General features: G+C 42.9%; 1 protein-coding gene across 1 annotated transcript in view; it reads right to left on the minus strand.

Moving 5' to 3' along the window:
- Window positions 1-25,772, minus strand: part of LOC118629797 (aminopeptidase O (putative)) — a 339,962-nt gene that overhangs the window by 280,970 nt on the left and 33,220 nt on the right. The window contains exons 5-6 of the mRNA XM_036261438.1: window positions 12,057-12,210; window positions 3,478-3,723 (exon numbers count right to left, since the gene is read on the minus strand). Coding sequence (XP_036117331.1) covers window positions 3,478-3,723; window positions 12,057-12,210 — 400 coding nt within the window. The remainder of the gene's footprint in view (window positions 1-3,477; window positions 3,724-12,056; window positions 12,211-25,772) is intronic.

Below are 25,772 nucleotides of genomic sequence, written 5' to 3' on the forward strand. Positions count from 1 at the left end.
CCTTGTACAGCAGAATCAGCCACTGTGGGAGGCGAAAATAAAACTAAACACAAAGCGCCATGGCCGGTTTGGCTCAGCGGTTAGAGCGTCGGCCTGCGGTCCGGAGAGACCCGGGTTCGGTTCCCGCTAAGGGCACGTGCTTCGGTTGCAGTTTGTCCCCGGCCCTGGTTGGTCGTGCGGGTGGCAGCCACTCGATGTGTCCCTTTCACGTCGATGTTTCTCTCTCTCTCTCTCTCCCTCCCACTCTATCTGTACAAAAATTGGAAAAATGTCCTTGGGTGAGGATAAAAACAAAACAAAACAAAACTAAACACAAAGCCCACACTGACTAAATGAGAAAAGTGTGGGAATGGAACTTTCGATATTGTTTTAAAGACAAACTGATGATATTTCTCAAAATCAGAATAGAATGAAAGCATCTGTTCCCTGGAACAGGGATTCAAAAAAGGGTTGGAGGGAGCGTTAATAGGTCACAGGTCCTATTGCATCACTAGGTGACAAAAATCTTTATGGGTAGTATTGATGAGTGTTCCAGTTACTGTTGTGTTTGAAAAGCATTCCGAATTCTAAAATGAGGTTTGTGTATTATTTACCTTCTTTTAAACTGATTTGTCATTTGTACACATTCACGTTATACAAATGTGCTTTTTCCCATTTCACCGAGTATCAGAATCTGCCTCAAAAACAGATCCAGAGAGAGTTTTAAGATGATTCATAAAATCCATGATATGTAATATTTAAAACAGAGTGCAATCATTATAGCCATCTACCACAAGTTTTTAAAAAACTGTTTAGAATGGTTATTAATAATTTATCCATTTTAGTTCATATGGGAATGTTCAATGCCATTTACCAAAAAAGAACGCTGAAACTGTATAAACTGGGTTTCATTCTGATTAAGACCTAATCACAAAAGAAGTCCAGAGGTATGGAATTTATAATCTTGCATATATGTTTATAAAATGTGGACTCAGGAAAGAACCATTTAATTTACCAAGAACTTCTTTGATCTCTGGTGCACAGGAACAAACAGGGCAATGACACGTTTCAGTGTGGAGGTCTTTTCAGATGGTTCCGACTAGCCTTGGGATTTCTCCATTCCTATTTTGGGCACAGAGTTGACCTAGAAGACTGTCATTTATGCTTCACAGAGCCCCGAACCAAGCTGTGACCACAAAGAAGGCAGCGGGCCCTGGGAGCCAATGGAGTCATGAACCCCACTCAGCCACATGTGGCTCAAGGTGTTGGGATCCCAGAGAGTCAGGCCAAACAAGTGGAATCAATTTAGGTCAGAGTCAGGAAAAACAGAGTGTTCCCCCAACTCTCCCAACTGGCAGTGGAAGATACCACAATCCCCACTCCACAGCTCAAATATGGGGAACAGTAACCGAGCCCAGGAAAATATCAAGGCCAGGGCAGACTATTTCCACAGTCTAAAAAGGAAGAAAAAAATGGTCCTTGACAACCCACCACAAATTTGAAATGTACGGTTCTCCTGTTCTAAAGCATGAAAGCAGTCTTGTTGCCACTAAGTTATTATCACCATCACGTTTTTTTACATTTGTGCCCAGTACCATTTAGCCTTAGGGTACTTAGGCTTATTGCTTTAAAAATACAGAGTTAACCATGTTTAAATCACTTTAAATATCTCAAAAAACAGCAAACACACAGCCTACCTGTTTGGGCACGCAAACTTGAAAAGAAAAGCTTTATAGCACGGCCCGTAGGTCGACGAGTTCTGGCTGAGGCAGACTGACGTCAGGAAGGAGCTACAGAAAACAAGGTCCTCTATGAAAACCCTCTGCCTCGGCTTCCCTCAGGTCAGAGCTTGGAACCGTTAGCAAACATGCCCTGAGAAACTGCACTCTCATAAAGTGCTAAAAACTCCCAAATAAATACGGTCCCTCAAAACTGTGTACAAATGAGAAACATTTAATGAACGATCCTTTCTTTGCCAATAATTCTGCTTAAATTAAGTCCAGCAGACTCTTCAAAGGGACCAAAGAAGCCCCCTTGTTAAGATGAATTCTATATATAGACATCCAAGACAATTATATGATGCATGTAACCAAATATATATAATTATCCTAGTTTCTACATTCCCATTATCTTCATAAATATAGGATAAAAATCAGTATAAATGACTTTCTCAGACCTCCTCGAGGATTAAGACTAGCCAGCCAGCTTTTAAAAAGTATATGTATGTAGTAAAGATCAAAAGCAAATGTTCTGGACAGTTCTTTTCTACTCATGGGTTTTACTAAGAATGTGTGCAGTTTTCAGGGAAAACACCACAAATGACAGCTGTTCAAAAGCATGGAAATTAATTGGCATCAGGAATTTCCTTGACTAATAGGGAAAAACTTAAAGTCACATGTTTTGATGAGCTTATTTTTCCCATCCTTAGTCAAGCATATTCGCTGTTAATGATTAAGATTTTCAAATAGAAATATAACCAAGTAAAATCCTGAGAGCAAAACGCTGAGTGAAACCCTGCTACCTATTACTGAATGAACAATGGAATTAATGAATGAATTTTAGATGTAAATAATATATAGGGAAAGGTTCAACTTACAGGTCTTGGTTTTCTATGGAAACTAAACTGAGACAGCAATAAGAACAATGCATTTGTTGTATTAAAAATTAGTAGTGCCCTGGCCATTTGGCTCAGCAGTTAGAGCATCAGCCCACGGACCAATGAGTTGTGGGTTTGATTCTGGCCAACGGCACGTATCTCGGTTTTGGTTCATCCCTGGCCCTGGCTGGGGTCGTGTGGAAGGCAAACAGTCGATGTGTCCCTCTCACGTCAATGTTTCTCTCTCTCCCTTTCTCTCCACCCCACTCCATCTGAAGATAAATAGAAAAATATCCTCGGGTGAGGATTAAAAAAAAAAATTAGTAGCAAGACAAGTACCTCCCGCCCCTACCTCATCCCCAGGAAGCCATCTGCTTTGAGCTGTTTTTCTAGCAGTGGTGATGGATTTACACGGATCCATCCACAGTCTCTCTGACACAGGGGCTCTCAAGGCATTGCCCTTGTGACCGATGGTGAGAACGGATGAGACAGCTTGTTAGGACTGGTGAGCAGCCTACGGCCCTGGACCCAGGTTGTGTCACCCTGCCCAGAGCTCTGATCTTGGGATCATCAGCATTATACTGTCACCACCTAAGCTAACAAGCTGCTGATTAGCCCAATCCATCCTACATCACTCTGAGGCACAATGTCTTTTTAATCCCAGCAACAATGTCACTTTATTTTTAAGGCAGCTGAATCAAGCCCCAGACACCCAAAGGCTCACGCATGGCTGAGTCTATGCGCAAACAGCCCCTCAAGGCAGCAATGAGATGTCCAAGCACAAGCAACCGTGGCCCTTCCATCCTAATCAATGACAGCTCTGACAGAGCTGAGAGAGAGTGAGAAGTAGTCACACATTTCCCCGAGCGTATTCTCTCCAAGTGCACCAGTGGAACAAGTACCTGGCCATCCCCAGACTTGGAAAGTTGGCAGGAACGATGAGTACATCCAGCCTGGAGAATGGGTGTGTTCCCAGGACAGAGTGTGCTGCAGAGAGGCAAGGAGACACCAGCTGCAGAAGCATCTCTTGGCAGGCCCCTCTGAGGCACCCTGGGGCAAAGACCCGATGAGGAATGATCTCCTGGGTGGCGGCAGAAGCATTCTGGAAGCGGCAGGGGTATTCCACGTGGCCACAAATGCTAGCACACCTGGGAACAACACAAAATACACAGATGCACTTTACGGTAAATCAGGTTTGTTCTTCTTGTAGTGAAGGTGAGGAGCACTCACCGACATGGACAGCTTCTAGGAGAGAGCAGGTCATACAAGGTTCACAAGCAAAACAGTTATTTGAGTTCTTCACTTATCTGTATCTATGCAGCAGTGAGAAACTACAGGTCGAAATACTTCTTGATGTGCTGAATTGATTGAGTAGTTTCAAGCTAAACTAAGTGAAAGTAGTAAAATCTTGTTTTAAAATAAATGGGGAAAAAAGCCCCAAGACTCAACAAAACAACTTACCCACGAAAACAAAAAACAATTTCTGCTCTTAGAATTGTGCTTTCAAATATCACTATGGAAAAAATCCTCTCCAAATCAGGGATAATTCATAACTAAGAAAGGACAGGATGGTGCAACCAAATTAAAGATCCCATTCTAGAATTTACTAGAATAAAAGATGTGGACTCAGGTAGAGAACAATGAACCAAATGACCGTACACGTTCCAACTTTTCAAAAGAACACAATCCATACTACTGAAAAGTAGTCTAGGTGTTCTTTACAAAGGCCATTAAAAAGTGTGCTGTTAAGAAATACAGAGGCACTTTCTTAAAATATATATTTTTATTTATTGATTTTTAGAGAGAGAGAAAGGGAGGGAACGAGGGGGGTGGAGAGAGAAAGACACATCCATCGATTTTGCTCCACTTATTTATGCATTCATTGGTTGATTGTATGTGCCCTGACTGGGGATTGAATCCCAAATCTTGGTGTATTGGATGATACTCTAACCAACTGAGCTACCCAGCCAGGGCCCACAGAGGCACTTTTGTACAAGATTTCCTCCAATCCCCTTTCAATACAAATTTAACTGAGCCAGCCTTTCAAGGAAATAGATCCAAGCCCAGCCCGTACCATCTGACCACTGCCAGTTATTCTACCGAAGGTGGAGCTGGAAAAGAATTCCTAGAACCTGACTCATAGGCCTCAAGAGAACATCTCCGTCCAAAGAACTGGCATCAGAGGGAACTCTATTTTTTCACCTGTTAACAGGTCCTTTATTCAAACATAATGGAACATTCCTCTACTTTTAATTTATAAATTATATTTCTAGCTATGGGGCTTATTAGATTCACAGTAAATACTGAAAAAAAAATTTATAACACTGGTATGTTCCCCATGGGAGGACTGCAACAATAACGCCTCTCCACGTGTCTGGCGTGCTCCACCCATGCAGGATCAGCACCACCCAAGGAGATCCGCACTCTGGAGAGAAGCCTCGCCCTCCCGGTGTGGTACACAGAACACAGCTCCCAGCACCAATGGCGTTTGGCCACAGCTGAGGGAAAAATAATGGGGGAAGACTCAGAAAAACTTCTCCCAGGACAAGGTGACAGGAAGAATATAATTGTTGAGCTAGCCGAAGTCCCTGAATTGATAACCTTGCTTTATGGAGAAAATGAGTAACAGGTGCCTGTTGGTAAACACTGAACCGAAAAGCCTGCAATGTCCACCTAATGACTAGTACTGTGCTGGAGCATCAATTTAATCACGGTTCTCACAAAGCGAAAAACCACCAGTTATTAAATTAACCACCACAGTACCTTCTCCTAACGCACTTATGAGGGTATGTTAACATGCTATGGTGAGCAGTGGGCAGGGGGCGGGATCAGGAGGAGGGTGTCAATGGGGAAAAAGGAGAAACACCTGTAACAAAAATAAATTAATTAAAACAAAAAAGAAATGAAAACAAAATGCTATGGTAATTTAAGCTTGTACTCTATTGAAAAGCTTGCAGAGCCCTGGCTGGTTTGGCTCGCTGGTTAGAGTGTCGGCCTGTGGAATGAAGGGTCTCGGGTTTGATTCTGGTCAAGGGCATGTACCTGGGTTGCAGCTCTGATCCCCTGCTCCGGTTGGGGTGATGCGGGAAGCGGCCAAGTGATGTGTCTCTCTCACATTAATGTTTCTCTCTCTCTCTTTTTCTCCCCCTTCCTCTCTACAAATCAATGGAAAAATATCCTTGGGTGAGGATTAAAAAAACACACAATAAACAAACAAACAAAAAGTAGAGCACATAATAGAGAAATTGGAGGCGAAGAGACATCTTCAGGACAAAGTCAAAGCCCAATCTTGCAAGGAGGGTTTCCATTGGTCTATCTGGAAACACATCGTGAGGCAAGACTATTTTTTTGCAGCCACGAACCCCAAAAGTTAGAGAATAGTTTGAGGTAGCCAAATATATACCCCCCCCCCCTAAAAAAAGCCAATTTGTTCAAGAGAAAAGGTGAGTTAAACTCTCTCTGGATATTAATGGCACTATCCAAGGTAATACGGTTATTCCAGTTGGATGAATTAGCACCATTTTCATAATCAAAGCCTCAGAGAAAATGCAGGACTTTAAGACAATCAAGCTATGGGTAAGTTTGACAGTTAAGGCCTCAGTACAAATGGACTTGGCATCAGGGAGGCCACACGTGGGTTTTGACATGGGGATCAGGACACCTGGGCTTCCGTGGCTGTTCAGATGTGTCCTGAGGCAAGGGACTCAGTCTCTGTGCCTCCTGGAAGAGGCTGCTGGGGAAGGGGAGGGGCTGTGGAAAGGGGTGTGAGGGAGCTTACTGGGGTGATGGAATGTTCTCTATCTGGGTTAGCATGTATACAAGTGTCAAAAGCTAATCAAGCCAAACACTTCAAGGTCTGTTCATTCTGCTGTATGCTAATTATACTTTCATTAAAAACAAACAAAAAACGGAGAACGGTTTCTAAGGTTTCTTCTGGCACTCCTCTTCACACAACAGCCACGTTCCTGGAGCTGAAGGGAACGCTGACTTTTATAAAGTCCTGCCTAGTCTTCCACAGAACCAGCATTAACTCAAAGGTGCTCTCTCTCCTTCAGACTAACCTTCAGTTACAAATCACTGTATATGTGCCTGCTCCAATATACTCTCAATATCACCAACAAAGCAAGCATCTGTAAATAGCTGTTCCTTGTGCCCAGACTTATAACCCAAGTGAACATTTTAATAGTTAAGATTAATAATACTTGATTTTTAATTACTAATAATGTGTAATGCTAATGATAAGAATAATAAATACCAATAACTTCTACCACAACTGCTACGTACGCTTATTGAACATTTACTATGTGCCAAGCACTGCTCTGAATACTTTATATACATTTTCCCAGTTAATCCACACAACATTCCTAAGGAATAAGAACTACTCATCTCAGCCTGAGTCATCTTAAGCTCCTCTCTCCTGACTTTCCTCCATAAACTTCATTTTGCTTCTTAAGTAAATCTGGATCCTGGAGTTTTCTCACAGCTGAGCTCAGTTGTTCTGTGATTCTCCAGGTTCCTGTTCCCACTTGTCAATATTGCCTATTAATATTGCCAAGAGTGGAAGAAGGGTGAAATACACATTAGGCTGGTGAATGATGGAAGCCAGACCATCGGAGTCCCTCTTAGACAATGCTGAGCTGACCTGATTTCACAAGAGGTCTCTCCAAGGAGCGAGAGTGGCCGTGTCTTACTCAGAATCACAAGACTGGAAACTGCCTCTGGAGATTCTCCAGCCATCCTCCTGTTTCAGAAAGGGCCGTACTGAAACCACCGGGCACAAAAGCTTCTCTGTCCTGGGTTCAAAAGAAATTAGTGGAAAGTGTCCCGGGGGAATGGATATCCGTTTTCCACAACCCTTCCTTGGTTCAACGTGACGACTCAGGAACTATCTCCTGCGCCCTTTCTCTTCGCCGGCACTCCACAAGCAGCTGCCCTGTATACACATATGCATAAGTCTCCAACCCTACCTTTGAGGGGTTTACAGTCTTGTTAAGAGAAAAAAAAAAGTTTTAATTCTGCTTAATGACACTTAACTGTTTACATAATTTATCATTATTATTATTTTTGTTAATATTCATTGAATGATATTTTTTCTATTGATTTTTAGAAACAACAGAAGGGAGAGAGAGATGGAGAGAGAGAGAAACATGGATGTGAGAGAGATACATCAATTGGATGCCTCCCGCATGCGGCTGGACCAGTGCCAGGGATTGAACCTACAACCAGATATGACGCACATGCCCTTGACCGGGAATCGAACCCAAGACCCTTTGGTGCTGGGGCCCACCCTCTAACCACTGAGCCCACCAGCCAGGGAAAATGTTTATTAACATGTTTTAGCCAGTTTAACATGCCTCCTAAAAACCACAACCGTTCAAATTACTACCACCAGCCCCAATGCACTGCTGACAATGATGTCAATATACACAATGACATGGTTGTGTCTGAAAGCTGAATGTGTTTTCTTCAAACATTCAGTATATTGAAAAGCAAAATGAGATGCATGCAGTATGAGACAGAAAGCCAAATACTCTGGGGGAGCAAGGGCTGGACAAATAACCAGGCCAGGAAGATACGGAAAGGTCTCACAGCGAAGGGTGCTCTGGAAATTGGAATTTTCCTCTATGATTTGTATCTACCATTCCTTCTTTTCTATACATATAAATAAAGGGGTAGAAACAGTGCCTCATCCTCCAAGGTCCACCTTTTCATTGACTTTACCTCCTTTACCAAGTCTGCCCTTCCTTAGGGTTGGCACCCTTGGTGCCTCTCCCATGCTTTCCACGCTGTTTCCCACACTTCTAACCATTTTTGCTGAACTCCCCTGGACTTGATCCAAGTGTCCAGCTTAACCTGTACGGCCCCAAAGTGAACACAATGCTTTAACAAGGGCCTCGAGAGCGTAAACAAAGTACAAAGATTCCCCTGTGGATGGAGAAGGTTATACCGCAGCCAAATACAATGAATAAACATCCCCCGTTTATCTCAGTGCCGTATGACTAACGTATTCACTGAGATGCTGGCCCAGAGAGGCCCGCTGCGTGTGGAACCAGAGCTGCAAGGGCTGCTCTTCCTGTAGCTGGGCCCACATGAACAGTGATCAAAAGTCCACTGACCGAAACTTTGGCCAAATTTCTGCGGCCCAGATGAACACGTTACACAAATGAAAGCCTAGGGTATTTGAGGCCCCTGTACAGGTTACATTGACGTGAACTGAACTAGTGGTCTTAGGAAGGTTTAAAATAGAAAGGGGGGTTGGGAAAAACAAGGGAACCAGATGTGAACATAACCAAAAACACCACTGCAGTTGGCACTTCAGAGCACCTTTGTTGGCAAACAGTATGGAGCCAGAGATTTACTGGATAAAAACACAAAGCCACCCTCTGATGACTAAAGACAGCACACATGAAGCACGCAGCCAGGGAAGGATTAAGCAAATGTAAGCTATTATTTTATCAGCAGTACATTTCTGATGGACAAGCACAGTGATAAATGAAGGGAAAACTTAGTCATAGCATGTCTGACATGGAAGGGAGTGTGGGAAGGACTCCAACCCCAGGCTTCCCGTCTCCACACGAGGACAAGCTGCCCTGCAGTGGCACCCTTCACCTCTCCACCTGATCCGACCGGCTGGGTCACTCTGGACTTTCTCTTTTCAGATCTGCTCGCCCACAGATGGTGCACTTTTGGCTGTTGGGCAGCTGTGTGCATCTGTGCTGTGGAGGCCAGCGGTGGTCCAGCTGGGTGGGGAGGTTCATCTCATTTGGAAATGGAGTATTAGAAAGCCCATTAGCACTGTACACCTGAGCATTCCCTCCATCTAGCTTCTGTCGATAATAAAACCTTTCTTCTGTTCTCCTTCTGTCTGCTTCTCAATTGGTTTTGAACTCAGGAGGACAAGAGAGGAGTTGCATTCACCCCTTACCCTAAACCCCAACATGGATTCAGATGTCCTATCTCCCCACAATCCCCACTTCATTTGGCCATGTCCTCCTCCTTCACAATTATGGGTGCAAGAAAAGTGAAGGGCCTCCCAGCTGCTTCTGGGCAGCAGAGAGAACACACAGGAAGTGGTTGCAGCCCACCCCCCTGCCTCGAATCTCTGTGAATATGGCGAAGAGGACAAAAGAATAAATTTCTCTCTTCGCCTCCTAAGCCCTCCTAAGGCACACCATTTTCAACTGCATACCTTCTCTAACAGTAAAGCAGCCCCAAGGCCACAGGTAAAGAGCAGAGTGCTCCTTCACCAAGAAGACTTTGAGAAATCCCCTCCTCCCCCGCCCTCCCCAGCAAACTCTTTGTTCTACAGAGGACAGGATGGCGTTGCCCAAAGAAACATACCTGGTCAATGGGCATGGCACCTCCAGGCTGAAGGTACTGCTCTGGGTTCTGTCTTCTGTCACAACAGGACACATCCCAATCAATAACAGTGCCTCGGCCATGGCACTGACTCTCCAGGTGAGAAGGTGGATTAGACACCAGGCGAGGCATGGATGTTATGTACAATTTTTTAGAGTCCCAGGTAAGATTCTGAATCACCTCTCCAGGGGGTTGAGCCCAGATGTGAATCCAGGTGTTGTAACTCAGGAGGGACATGAACATGAACATGTTGCTGTTTGAAGTCCCAGTATCATTAGTTTTTTTTTTTATTCTTCACCTGAGGATACTTTTTTGTTTAATATCAGATAGAGTGGGAGGGAGGGAGAGAGAGAGAGAGACAGAGAGAAACATCAATGTGATAAAGCCACATTGACTAGTTGCCTCCCGCACGACCCAACCAGGCAGGGCCTGGGACGAACCGCAAATGAAGTACGCGCCCTTGACTGGAATCAAACCCACGACTCATTGGTCAGTGGGCTGACTCTCTAACCGCTGAGCCAAACCAGCCAGGGTCTAGTATCATTATTTTATCTATAAAATGGAGATAATTAAGCTTATCTATCCTACAGGCTTACTCTCAGAACTAACTGAGAGGACATTTAGATCAAGACTTTCCCTGACTTCAAACATCCAATGGCTTCTCATTAGTTTAGCATAGGCTAGAATATGCTGCAATAACACATGTCCCTAGTATTCTAGTGACTTAACACAAAAATGTTTATTTCTTGCTCATACCAAGTCCACTGTGGATCCAAGTGACTCTCAGGGCACCTGTCTTCCCTACTCAGAAATATGGCTACTCAGAGTCGCAAAATGAGGCCTACTGTGTGACTTCCCTAACAGGGAAAGAGAGCACTAGAGGGTCTCACACGCAATTAAATATTTCCGCGTGAAAGTAGCATATCTCCCTTGTCTATACTTCTCTTCTTTCCTCGAGAGTGCAAAGGTAAAATCCAAAAAGCAATCTAGGATACTCTATGCTCCGGGAAGATAGTCCAAAATAGATAACTTACTGAACAAGAAGTGGAAATTACCTTCCTTCCTCCAAAAAACCAAAATGCAGGCAATACACATGCCTGTCATAAGAGAGGGCTCAAAGGCTTTCTCTTCTAACGACACCAACGACTCCAGTCTCTGCAGTCAGAGCAAAAGCAATATGGCAAAACAAAACCAACACAAAAGGAGTTTCTACTCCAAGCATATCGTAGCTGGTGGTCAGGGTGAACTAACTACCTGTCCTAGGACTCTGGGCACTCTCCACCAGAAGGTACTGACGTAGTGACGACCTGTGCACAGGAAAACGGTTACACGGAGCTGGATGTCAAAGTGCTGAAATGCAGCATGACGTCACGCTGCCCGATCAGCACACTCCTGTGATTAGTGCGCTCCCCTTCTCCCCTCTGGCTCTCAAAGCTAGAAACAGTTGAACATCTGGGAAGGCTGCAAGTGAATGTCTAATGGCCTATACTAATTTTTTAAATTTTAAAACTGATTTTCTCTGATCGACTATGAAAAAGAAGGAATTGCCACTGAAGTTAACAGAGCCCTGACCCAGCAGGAGTCTCATAACCCAGTGGCCCTGTGACAGCTTCTTTGTGTCCTATGCTCTAAGTAGGCAGACCCCCCCCCCCACCACCACCACCACTGAGGGAAGGCTGCCCCACAAATGCACTGCTAACAGCAGTCACTGGAACCAAAACAGCAGGGTGGGCTACAAAGGAACCCATCAGAAAAGCAACTTTTTTTTTTTAAGTTGTGTTTTTGACCAAATAAGCACCGAAATCCAAAGTTAAAAGGTGTAGAAAGAAGTACTGAATCTGAAGATTCTATTGACTTAACCAAATATACAAAATATTTCACCTGACTTCACGGAGGACTTCATATATACTTATTTTCTGTTCTTGTTCTTTCCACATAAACAATATGCCCACATTTCTGCCTCTCCGCTCTCTTTCCCTCCCAGTAGGGCTTTTCCTGCTTTCATTAATCATAATTTGGTTTAGTTTCTCAGCACAGATGACTCACATTCCCAGTGCATGGAATAAATGCATCATTCTGCTCCCTCAAATGTTTGTTTTTCAGCAAGTTCCCGAATACAAACCTAAAGTCAGCCTCGGAAGGTGAGAAGGACCTCTTTGCCGCCTGGTCACTGGGCGAGCAGGTCTCTGGCTTCACTTCTGTCCAGGGTCCCACTGCAATCGTGAAAGTGGAGGCTGGCATTGGCATGGTTACGTAGTAGTGCCAGCTTGAGCACCCTAGAAACAGGAAGAGAAAAATCACAATGAGGCCAACGTATGGTTCTAGACCTTAGTCATATTTTTTCTTTAGACATTTGAAGAGCTTATGTCCCAAGATTGGTATGAGCCAATTCTTGGAGGTGGGTCATGTCAACTGAAGGGGCATTTTTCTAGGCTCAGGGGAAGCATAACAGAACTGATAGTTTCAAGACAGCCAGGGAGGTTTGGCTCTGTTCCAGGGATCACTTTGAAGCCCTTCAAGTGAAGCTATAAATAAAGGGTGGTGGCTGAGGTGGTCACTAATCGCTTCAAACACATAAAAGTATATGTTATATGCTGCTATAGAGGCAAAAAAATATATCTTATTCACCTTTATTGCCTAACACAGTACTTGGTATTAAAAAAAAAAAAAAAAAAAAAGCTCAGTTGAATGAATGGATAGATGAATAAATGAACAAATGAATTATTACTTCTATTCTGCTAAACTATTTTATCTAAATTCAATCAAGTCCATCTAAAATGGATATCGTAGAATACAATGAGACTAGAGAAGGAGATGCCTGAGTTTTAGTCCCAACTCTGAAAATAATTAACTGTGAAAGTTTAGGCCTATATCTCTCATCCTTTTTATCTGTTAATATACTGAACTGGTCCCCTACTCCTCGTTGAGCAGATGAAAAACAAGCCTCGAAAGGTTCCATAAAGCATAGGACTGCCAGCTGGTTTGTGACAAGGCTGGAATTACAGCTGGGGCTCCCCACGCCTGCACGGGTGTGCCCACCAGTTAGTCCACACCTTAGAGAAGGCTTTCACCAAAGGAATAAATGATTGATACCTTGTAACACTATGCTTCCTTATTTCTGAGATGGGAAAATGATTTTGATGTTTCTGAAATATGAATGTGTCATATAATCTGATTTTATATAGTGATTTTGTTGTTGTTATTTGAGCATCTGCTATAAATGGGTGCTATGTCTTAAGAGGAATTAGTACCACCTCATTTTATAGAACACGGTTCTCCACTCCTCATGCTCCACTAGGGTAACACAACCTAGCCTCTCTTTTAGCCCCTCACTAACTCCTTTGCAGGAGCTATTCTTCTCTTTCCTGTTTTAAGTTTTAGAGGGTTAAACACTCATAGAGTGGCCTACAACTGTCCAACTTGGTCAGTGAGTGGATAATATGTCATATTCAGGGTCAAAATGTTAACATGCCCATATTGGTCAGCAGAGCTAGTATGACGTTTTTTGAAATCCTTTACCAGTAGAAACCAATAGTAAAGGTTACATTTTTATCTCCATATGCTTGGCTTCTTTGTCTCCCAACTAATTCTGAACTCAGGAATGTAGAGGGGTCATTATTACTACCTCTGAAGTTCCCAGTTTAGATCCCCCAAAATACACTAGAACTCCTCTGATTTTAAACACACACACACACACACACACACACACACACACACACAAATTTAAGTACAAAACAAAGGCTTAAACTTAAGGAATAAAATAAATATGATATCAACTTTGAATAGGGAATCCTTAGAATGCCTGGAAACCCATCACAGAAATATCCATTCTCTCAAAATTGTTGTAACTTTCATTCTGCTTCCGGAATCAGAATGGCACTCTTGAAATCACTCTTTCCACAACTGACTAAGAAGCTTAAGGAATGCTCTTCTTTTTCTTTTTAAAATAGTTTTATTTATTATTCTATTGATTTTAAGATAGAGGAAAGAGGATAGAAAGACAGAGAGAAATATCAATGAGAGAGAGAAACATTGATTGGTTGCCTCCCATCCGGGGATCGAATCTGCAACCTGGGTATGTACCCTGATCTGGAATTGAACTCATGAGCCTTGGATGTATGGGGGTGACACTACAACCAACTGAGCCACACTGGCCAGGGAAAGGCATGGTCCTCTTTAAAGTTAGGGACTCCTGAGCAAGCTGGCAGGTAGGTAAACACGGTACTCGCTTTCTCCCACAACCACATCATAATTAAAACTAAACCCCAGAACAACCATCATTCAGAACTGCCTGGAATCTGACTGGCTAGAAGTTCTACAACTAGGAAATTAAAGAAGAGGCCACGTCAAGACTGGTAGAAGGGGCAGACGCAAAAGGGGCTGGTTTCATACCCACACGTGGAAGATAAAATCAGGAGGGATATCTTAGCTGTGGAGGTCCCCCCTGAGGAGCAGGGTGTCCCAGTCCCACACCAGGCCTCCTAGTGCAGGATTCCAGTGCCAGGAAGAGAAGTCCCCATAACTTCTGGCTATAAAAACCAGTGTGAATTGAGGCTGAGGGAGGCTGAGGCTTCTGGAGTCCCAGGAATTCCTCTTAAATGGCCTGTGCACAGACTTACTCAAACTCACTCTTTCTGAGCTCCAGTGCTGGGGCAGCAGCTTGAAGGGCACCAGAGGCAGACAGGGAAGTACTGAATTATCCTGTGTCCCAGGCAAGAGCTTATGGGTGGGGTTGGGGGGACAGTGTTCTCCCAGACGGAAGTGCTGGCAGAAGCCATTGTTCCTTTGATGAGCCCTCCCCTCAGGGTCAGCAGGCAGAGTCTCCATCAACAGGGTTCACATGGTTTGCCCTGCCAGGGTAATTCCCTAAGGCCCTGTCCCGCCCAACTTGCAAGCCCACCCAAGCTGTTTCCCCTGGCTTTTCCATAGGAATGGCCTGTCTTGGCTCATGCTTCATATTTTCCTAAAGATCTCTCAAACAAACAGCATCTGGCCTTAGTATGCCCTGTACCTCTTGCTAAGTGACCCCAGGCCTGGCATTAGCAGTAGCCAGCCTCTCTTTGCAGCTTGGCCTCACCCGAGTACCTTCAAGCTCAGCACAAGTAGCAGCCATTTGCAGATCGCTTTGCAGCTCATGCTTGGTGGCCCCAGGCAGAACACAGGAGGTGACTGACCATGGTCTACGCCTCCCGGGAGGCCACAGAGCCAGTGCACCCAGTCAATAGCTTCAGACCATGTCAAAGCATCACCATCCAACCACCTCCACCAAGAACACACACAAAAGGCGGACTCAGTGGGCACCAGAACCCTGCTGAAATAAGTCCTGCTCTGTAGGGTGGGCCCCTGCACAGTTGACCATCCATGGTTGGTGGTCTCAGCCAGTCCCTGTAGCCGATTGGCTGGGGTAAATCCCTCCCACTGATGTGCCAACAGCAATCACGGCTCAACTCCAAGAGGAGTGTTACATAGCCCACACAGGGTCGTACTTTGAGTGTCCAACTCAGGAGATTGGGGCGGCTGTGTCACTGGACTCTATAGGACAGCTACTACATTAGGCCATGCTACCAAACCTGGGAGACTTAGCAGGTTTACCAAATACATAGAAACAACAGGGAGGATGCCAAAATGAGGAGACAAAGAAATATGTCCCAAAAGAAAGAACAGAACAAAACTCCAGAAAAAGAAGTAAACAAAATGAAGGCAAGAAAAAGAAGTAAACAAAATGAAGTCAAGAAAAAGAAGTAAACAAAATGAAGACAAGCAATCTACTAGATGCAGAGTTCAAAACACTGGCTACAAGGATGCTCAATGAACTTAGTGAGAATTGCAGCAGCATAAGAAAGGACTGCTAGAAACAAAGGATACACTAACTGAAAAAAATAATAATTTACAGGAATCAACAGTAGAGCAGCTGAGGCCAAGAATCAAATCAGTAATTTGAAAAATAAGGAAGCAAAAATACCCAATCAAAACAATGAAAAGAAAAAAGACCAAAGAATTAATATAGTAAAAGGAGCCTCTGGGACAACTTCAAGTGTACCAACATTCCCATCATGGAGGTGCAGGAAAGAGAAGAGAGAGTAAGAAATTGGAAAGCTATTTGAAAAAAATAATGATAGAAAACTTCCCTAACTTGGTGAAGGAAATAAACATACAAGTCCAGGAAGTAGAACAAGTTCAAACAAGATGAATCCAAAGAGGCCCACACCAAGAAACATCACAATTAAAATGCAAAAGATTAAAAACAGAGAATCTGAAAAGCAGAAAGAAAAAAGCAGTTAGCTACCTACAAGGGTGCTCCCATAAGACTGTCAGCTGATTTCTTAAAAGAAACTTTAAAGGTCAGAAGGGACTGGCAAGAAATATTCAAAGTGATGAAAAGCAAGGACCGACAACCGAGTTTACTCTGTCCAGCTATCATTTAGAATAGAAGGGCAGATAAAGAGTTTACCAGACAGAAACAGCAAAAGGAGTTCATCACAACCAAACCAGTATTACATGAAATATTAAAGGAACTTCTTTAGAAAGAAGAAAAATAAATAAACATAAATAATAAAATGGCAATAAATATCTATTAACAATTAAATACAAAAACACAAATGAACAAGCAGAACAGAAACAGACTCATAGGTACAGAGAACATTTTGATAGTTGCCAAATGGGAGAGGGGTTGGGAAAATGGGTAAAAAAGATGAAAAGATTAAGAAGTACAAATTGGTAGTTACAGAACAGTCACAGGTGTGAGATTTACTGAAATGATCACTTACTAAGTTATGTAATGGCTAATTACTGGGATGTATACTTGAAACTAACATAGTAATGTATGTCAATTGTAATTTTTAAAAAATGATTTTAAAATGAAAGAAAAAAGACAAGACAGGTATTGGCAAGAATGTGGAGAAATGGGAATGTTTGTGCACTGTTGAGAGGAATGTAAATCAGTGCAGTCATTATGAAAGACAGTGTGGAGATTTCTCAAAAAATTTTTAAAAAGCTTTTGCACAGCACAAGAAACCAACATCGAAATGAAAAGGGAACCACTGTATGGGAGAACATATTTGCCAATAATACACTGGCTAAGGGGTTCATTTCCAAAATATATAAAGTACTCATACAACTCAACAAAAGAAAGACAAACAATCAAATAAAAAATGGGCAGAGGACCTGAGTGGACACTTCCCTACACAGGACATACAAATGGCCAAGAGACATATGAAAAAATGCTCAACATTACTAATCATCAGAGAGATGCAAATTAAAATGACATGAGGTATCATGTCACACTTGCCAGAATAGCTGCCATCAACAAATCATCAAATAACAAGTGCTGGCAAGGATGTAGAGAAAAGGGTACCCTAGTACACTTCTGGTGGGAATGCAGACTGGTGCCGCCACTATGGAAATCAATAAGGCATTTCCTCAAAAAATTAAAAATAGAACTGCCATTTGACCCAGTGATCCCACTGTTAGGAATATATCCTAAGAAGCCTGAAACACCAATCAGGAAGAATATATGCACTTCTACGTTCATAGCAGTGCTGCTTATAATAGCTAAGATCTGGAAACAGCCCAAGTGTCCATCAGTAGGTAAGTGGTTAAAAAAGTTGTGGTACATTTACACAGTGGAATACTATACAGCTGTAAAAAAGATGGATCTCTTACCCTTTGAGACAACACGGAGGCACCTGGAGAGTATTATGCTAAGTGAAATAAGCCAGTCAGAGAAAGACAAGAATTACATGATCTCACTTATTTGTGGAATATAATGAACAAAATTAGCTGATGAACTAAACAGATCCAGAATCATGGAAGTAGGAAACAGACTGACAAATCTCAGAGGGAAGGGGTATAAAGGGTGTGGGGGGGGTGGGAAGAGAAACCAAAGAATTTATATGCACATATGCATAACCAGTGGACACAGACAACAGTGTGGTGAAGGCAGGAGGGACAGGAGCAGGAAGTCAATGGGAGGAAAAAAGGAGGGACATCTTTAATATTTTCAACAATAAAGATAAATTAAAAAAAAAATAGGACTACCACATGATTCAGCAATTCCACTTATGGGTATTTATCCAAAGGAAATGAAATCACCATCTCAAAGAGATATATGCAATCTCATCTTCATTGCAGCATTATTTTCAATGACCAAGACATGGAAATAACCAAACTGTCCACAGAGTAATGACTAGATAAAGAAAATATGATATATATATATATAATGGAATTTATTCAGACATAAAAAGGAAATCCTGCCATTTGTGGCAACATGGATGGACCTTGAGAGCATTACGTTAAATGAAATACGTCAGAAAGAGAAAGACAAATACTGTATGAGATCTCACTTATATGTAGAATCTAAAAAACACAAACTCATAGAAGCAGAGAGTAGGTTGGTGACCGACAGGAACGAGGGTTTGGGAAAAGGTTGAGGGGAAATGAGTGAAGGTGTTCAAAGGATGGAAACTTCTAATTATAAGATAAATAAGTTCTGGGGATGTAATGTACTATGAGGCGACTCTTAACAATACTGTATTGTGTATAATTAACAATACCGTATTGTGTATTTTAAAGTTGCTAGGAGAGGTCTTCAGAATTCTCACCACACACAATAAAACTATGTGAGGTGACGGATGTGTTAATAACCTTATTGGGGTAACCATTTTACAATAGTACATGTATCAAATCATCACATTGTGTACCTTAAACTTACAATGTTAGATGTCATTATAGCTCAGTAAATTGGGGGCAGGGGGATGAAATACTATGTGCAATAGGCTTTCTCCCTCCATTCTGCATTGAATTTTTTACCTGATTTTTTTTTTTTTTTTTTGCTGCCCCTCTGGTCCTTGTACCATCTATCTAGCACATGGAGAAGATAAGACTTTTGGAAACAGCAGGAACTGAAACTGCTTTCAGTAGAGAATACTGCTAATGGAATAGGCGGTATCTATTAGATGCCAGCACAAGGTCCTAGAGAAACCTCACCGAGTGCCCAACAACATCATGTCCCAGCACCTTTATCAGAAATCCGTACACTCAAGGGGATGTGGGGAAGGTAGTGGAGGCCATAAATGGAGAGGAATGAGATTAGCAGTTTTTCTAAAAAAAGTCAGAAACCTTGAGTGACCTGGAGTTTGAGAGTAAGATAGCGAAGTGTTAACAGAATCTGAGTCCAATCCAGCAAAAATATTTTAACACTGTCATTGCTCCCTCCCAGTCTTCTCTGAAGTTAAACAGTGGAGAAAATGGATTTGTTTGGGGAGGAGAGGTATTGAAAACATCACCCAAACCTATATTTTAAATGCTCAAGATGACTTTCTCCTATACAGCCCTCAAGATTCTTAAGTTTTTGATTCTTAAAATTACTCTACTTAGTAGAGCTCAATGGGAATAAACTGTTTCATACTTCAAGCTTTTAAAGCATAAAACTTTTTCAGGATACCAAGTGAGTCAAATAGGGGCAGAGTAATAGCCGGGGCCACATCAGAACCGGCCAGGTACCCACTTCACAAAGACCCTGGCTGGACTCCTTGTAGAAGTTTCTCAAAGGTGTCCAGCCCTGGGCTTCTTGCCCAGCCCTGGGTGAACGCTGATGCCACCTCTGCGACAACCAACTGCTTCCAGTGCTCTGGGAGGCTTTCAATATCACTACTATCAGGGCAAGAATGGTGTCCTCACGTGGTAGAAAATCGCTCTAGGTTGTCTGTTCATGGACTATTCCACTGAGCCGTCTCGCAAGAAGACTGCCCACTGCCATAGGGAGCTAGCTGCGCAGGGGATACCTGATCTCATCTTCAAACCAGATTGCAGAAAAGTCAAATGACAAGGTGGAAATCCTGCCCCAGAAAGCAGAGCATTCATTACGAAGACAAAGAGAAATAATTTCTGGATTATCTGTTGTTTGGGATAAGCCGACCTTGCAGAGAAAATTGATGAAGAGCATATTTCTTTTGAGTGTATCTAAAGATTTTGCTCCAGCTCTGGAATCTGACTACTTGGGTTCAAATGTCTGCTCCACACTTACCAGTTTGGACACATTGCTTAACCTCTCGATGCATCAGTTTCCTCATCTGTAACAAGGGAATGATCACAGTGTCTACCTCATAGGATTATGTGAGGATTAGGTTAGATAATATATACAGAAATCACTAAGGCATAGTAATTGGCACATAGTAAGTGATGAAGAAATTTGAACTGCTGTCATCTTTACAGCTGCCTCCCCCTGTTGCTTGGGCTGACTTTCTGGAGACAGAGCCGAAAAATGTTGGAGGTATGGCTGCCACATGTGCACCGAAGCCTGTGGCCTGATGAGGCCCACATATGGGGTTTAAGGTTGAATGGCATTAAAACGAAGTGCACACAAAGCGATCCATTTAAAGGAGAATGACAGCCCAAAAGGGGGCATGCTGCATGACTTCATATAGAATGGGCCATTTGGAGACTATTTAAATGGTGTTTACTTTAAATGAGCCATCCTTGATGAAATAGACAGTGAATGCCTTCATTTTCCTTTTTGATTCAATCCACTTGCCCTAGACTCCCTTGCTACCCCAGCTGCAAAACAAAGAGAACACACTGTACTTGAATTAACCCAGAGTTTTTCCTCTGCACAGGCCAGAAGCCCAGCACACCACTGGATAATTTCAGGGCCAGGCCTGGAATCATTAGCAAGATGAACAGGGAGTGGAGGGGTGGGGACACTAGGAAGGGCCCAGAGGAAGTGGCACTCCCACACTGCAGGCCCGAGTAGCCACCCAGCTAGCCTCCCTTCTGAGCATCCTCAGAAAGTTCCCAAACACCTCTATGCCACCTTCTCAAACTGGAAGTTCTTTAGGGGGTGAAATTCTTAGACTTCGATTGTCTCACTAGTAAGACAGACATATCATTTCGGATATTGTTCTTATAATCACACTAGCAGCTGCTACAAGATCCAAACAGACATTTTCATCTGTGAAATAAGACTGAAATTTTCCTTAAAGATGACTGTTTTTGTTTTTTTTGTAGGAATGATAAGTATTTGAAATGGGTCATTTTTCAAATCGTAGGAGGCAGTTTAAAATTTAGTTTTGAAAATACTAGAGAGTGTTAAAATAATTACAATAATTAATTTCTTCATTTACTACTTAAACCACTGTCTTACAAATAGTTTCGAAGACTCTGTCTTCTAAGGGGAAAGAGGAAAGAAGTAAAAAGGAAGAAAATGGTGGAGTAGTCAGTTCATGGTTGAGAGAGAATTTTTTATGCAATATCTATGAAAACTTCCCTAATTATTTGTGAAAATAATTTTAATAAAAAGAAAAAATTTAAGAAAAACATCAAGATACTGTAGTCATTTTTACATAGCAAACATGTCCACTAATAGTAAATTAAATACAAAATGTATGTAAAGTCATTGTCCTCTTCTTGGGGAGTCTTGGATAAACCTTCAGCACACAGCAGACACAGCCACACAACTGTGCTCCACGGAGGCCAAGGCAGATGATTTATCTTTGCAAAGTCAGGCACCTCATCAAATTGCTTATATTTAAAGAGTCATTATTTTCACTGAAAAATAAAACAGGCACTTAAATTTTTCCTATTAAAAGCGGATGAAAGAAGGTGAAGGGATTAGCCAAAGAACATACATGCATAACCCATAGACACAGAGGACAGTGTGGTGATGGCCAGAGGGAAGGGGGTTCGGGGGCTGGGTGGAGCTGGGCAAAGGGCAGGGGGAACGGAACATCTGTAATAGTGTCAACAATAAAAATAAAATAAAATAAAAAGTTTCCACTGTAGGTTAGACAAACAGCATGAAGCATTCAGAAACACCAAATTGATAGATGCTTTTACTTACATATCAAATTTCTCTACTCAATAGTCCCAGATGCTTTCCTACCTCAAGACTGTTTCTTTCTCTAGCTGATATTCTTAGTTTCAGAACTTCCTACCCAAACTATTCCATATATCAAGCTATTTCATTATTTTGGAACATCTTTGTATCACAAATTAAAGGTGTTTAGCAATACGTATAGGAATACGTGTATATATAAGTGCATATAGACACACTATGTATAATGTATATTCATATAAACTTTGTGTATTTATTATAATACATATAATAGGCACATACAAAGGAAGGACAGCTCCCAGTTTCAGTAGCTCTTCCTTTCTTGGCTTCCTTCTCCAGTGCTTGGGTCTTTCTTTCAGCAAACCCCAGCTCTTTTTCTTTCACTACTATTTAGATGCCAGGACTACACATTCTGGTTTTATGAGCTAGTGCCACCCTCCTGAATACCTGTGGCGTGACTGTCTGTAGTTAGTTCTTCTCCACTGTTGCTCAAGGGCAGGAGCTGGCACCAGAATAAAGGAGGCAATAAGAACGCCCTGGGCTGGTCTGCACCAGCACTGCCTAACCAGGGCCATGTGCCAGGTCATACCACTGCTTCTCGAACACTGATGCCACTGGCAAGGCTCTGGGTTTCCTTCCCTACAACATGGTACCGCCTAAGGTGCAGGAGACCCATGAGAGAATGACCTTCAAGATCATTCTTGTGAACCATGTAAAAGAGCGCCACCTACTGAACCAAGGACACAAGCACCGCTTAGGTTTTGAGGTTTTCCCTGGTGGCTAATGAATACCTAAAGGAATACATGGGCCCTGGCCGGTTTGGCTCAGCGGTTAGAGCGTCGGCCTGCAGTCCAGAGAGACCCGGGTTCAGTTTTCACTAAGGGTACCTACCTTGGTTGCAGTTTGTCCCCAGCCCTGGTTGGTCGTGCGGGTGGCAGCCACTCGAGGTGTCCCTTTCATGTCGATGTTTCTCTCTCTCTCTCCTCCCTACTCTATCTGAACAAAATATCAACAAATGTCCTCGGGTGAGGATAGATGATAGAAAGATAGATAGATAGATAGAAAGATAGATAGATAGATAAAGGAATACATGGCATTAGGATTGTTCTTCCAAGTCTCACCCTCCATTCTGACCTACGACAGACAACCTAGTTACCCTGAAACAAGTACAAAGTGGATCATCAAACTACACCAAATCATACTGATCCAGATGGTCACAGGTACACTTGAGTACTTGACCCACATGAGAAAATTCATGAATATCAAGCCCAAGACAAAAATCCACAGCAAGAATTGGTATACACATGCCTGCCGGAATCATCAATATCCAAAAGAAATCATGACGACTTCCCCGTATGCCAACTATGGTAAGTATAGTACTAGAAAGGGAAGAAAGAACTAGTCAAAAGCAAGTCACAAACAAATGAATGACCCGCACAGACTTAGAAAGTGCTAGGCATTATTTGAGCCCTTGTGAGAGCTGTGACAGCAGAACACAGTCCCCAATCACCAGTAGCTTTCTGAAGAGAAGAGATGAATGTATTCACTCTGTACTCCTACCCCTTGCAACACATGTATGTGTGCTAGCCCAGAATAAAGTTTCCACAGTGCCAGAAACAAGAAGCTTTCTCTACTTTGCATTCTCTGTGGTGAAAACACTTAATCATAACCATTCCTAAATGTCTTTAATCTACCATTTCCTTATACATAATTCCTGTTGCATGCTGTGGGAGCAGTCTAAATGGTATTGCTCATTTTGAGCCATCAAGAGGGAAAAAAAGTTGGCTTTCAATTGCACACAGGAGGGTCTGGACCCTGAAATCTTGGCTTTCCCCTGGAATTTCCCACACAAAGCCAAGAGAGAAAATGTCAGAGAGCTGGTCTGTTGGGCAGGCCAGAGAGTAGCATTTTGCCCAGGATGAAGTAATGTCTACAGTCTCTTACTTTTGAATAGAAAAAATGAAATCAGATCCTATATGAGGGCACATATAGTTTTTAACACCTTCCACTTGTTCATAAGCTTTTTCTCATACATTTGGAAAGAGTTTAAATTAGTCAGTCTTGTTCATTTACTTGAGGCTTCCCATGAAAAATGTTAAGTGGAGAATTTTATTTTTTTAGGACATAGAAATATGCCACATTAGACTCTGCAAAAATAAAATAAAAACTAAACCAAAAAATTACCAAACAGGAAAATCAGAATGTACCACACCCATTTTTTTCTTTTAAAATCAATTGAGCCTAGAGAAAAGGCATGAACTCTAATCAGAAGCAAAGCCGGAAAAAGGGCCCTGGAATCACTGCCATCGCTCACTGCCCGTGGTGGTTCAACCGCGTCTTCCATGAACGTATCACTTCTCTCTGATTACACAGAACAGTTATTCCACAAGTATTAAGCACCTACTGTAGACAAAGCACTGGCTCTCTGTGCTTAATACATTGGCTACATTTCGGCAGGGAACACAGGCCAACAATAACACACAGGCTAATATTTCTGTCTGCCCAAATGACATTATGCCGAGGAAGTTAAATAATAAAGGAGCCAAACAAGTCCATCTACATCTACGGCCTTGACTTCGCCCTCCTGAAGAAAGGATAGTGGCTTCTCAGCTAATAAAATTCTTGTGGTAGTCATCAGGCTCCAGTCTAAATCATTGGCCTTCTTATTACACACAGCCGGGAGGAGTGATCTCCCTCATGTAGCAAGGACTCAGAGGTCCGCCTTCTGGTTTCCATGCCTGGTCCACGGGCGGCTGTCGCCTCTGTCCCCGTTATCTGCCTCATTCCATTATGCTGCTCCCAGGTGCTCCGCTGCTTTCAGGAAGTCAGCCGATGCCTGGCAAGTGCTAATCAGGCTGATGTGGTGCTGTGATGGAAACTGTGAGTTGAGGGTTAGGTTGGCCACTCATATTTTCAAGGATAGCTCATCATTTTAAAGGGCACTGTGCACAAGAGAGGAGGTCCTCTGAGACCAATCTGCCAATCTAGATAACATGACTTAGGAAGGAAGTAGTATCATCTTGTATTTATGTACCATTTCTTCCTTTTTTAAAAAATCCCCACCGAGGATATTTTCCCACTTATCTTCAGAGAGAGTGGGAGGGAGGGAGAAAGAGAAAGAAACATCAATGTGAGAGCGACACATTGACTGGTTGCTTCCCATCCTACCCCAAACAGGGCCAGGGATTGAACTGCTACTGAGGTGCGTGCCCTTGACCAGAATCGAACTGCGACTCCTTGGTCCGTGGGCCGACGCTCTAACTGCTGAGCCGAACTGGCCAGAGCCACGTACCATTTTTTCTAAGGAGTGCAGAGACATCACCCCTCCCTCAGAACAGCCATTTTGGAACTGGCAGAGAGCTTTGTGAGCCCTTCCCTGCTTGTCCTCTGATGAACCCTGTGTGGGCTGCAGGAGGAACCGCAGGATGAGGCCTGGTTCCTTCTCCGGCCAAGCCTCCCTCAGTGTGTTGGTAAAGTCTGCTCTGAGATAGCATACAAGGTGGAAGTGGTATGAACATTAGCAAATCCCAGTTAGCACTTTATTTGAACTCTGTGCTGAACTGGTAATTCTGAAAAAAGGGCCACAGATATATTCCTGGGGGCATAAAAAATTTCCACAAACATTTTAAAGTCAATTCTTGCTTTAATTTTTGTTATATCTTCAAACAGACAACGACAGACAGACAGATACTGATGGGGCAGTCAGTAAATATTTTAGGCTTTTCCGCCACACATTCCGTTGCAGCTGTTCGGCTTTGCCACTGCAGCACCCAAGTAGCCACAGACAAGGGCCATGTTCCCTCCAACGTTATTTCCGGAAATAGGCACTGGCTGGATTTGGCCAGTCGACTGGATTCTCCAGAGATGACCGGGTGCTGCTGAGCAATCTCAGAGCTCTGTGTGCACCGGGACTAGACCGCACAGGGACAGGTAGCGCCGCGGTCATTACTGATGCAATGAGAGATGGACACAGGGACAATGCTTTTGCGGAGCAGAGGCTACATGACA

Source organism: Molossus molossus, unplaced genomic scaffold (genome assembly GCF_014108415.1).
Source record: "Molossus molossus isolate mMolMol1 unplaced genomic scaffold, mMolMol1.p scaffold_m16_p_14, whole genome shotgun sequence".
Classification (NCBI taxonomy): domain Eukaryota; kingdom Metazoa; phylum Chordata; class Mammalia; order Chiroptera; family Molossidae; genus Molossus; species Molossus molossus.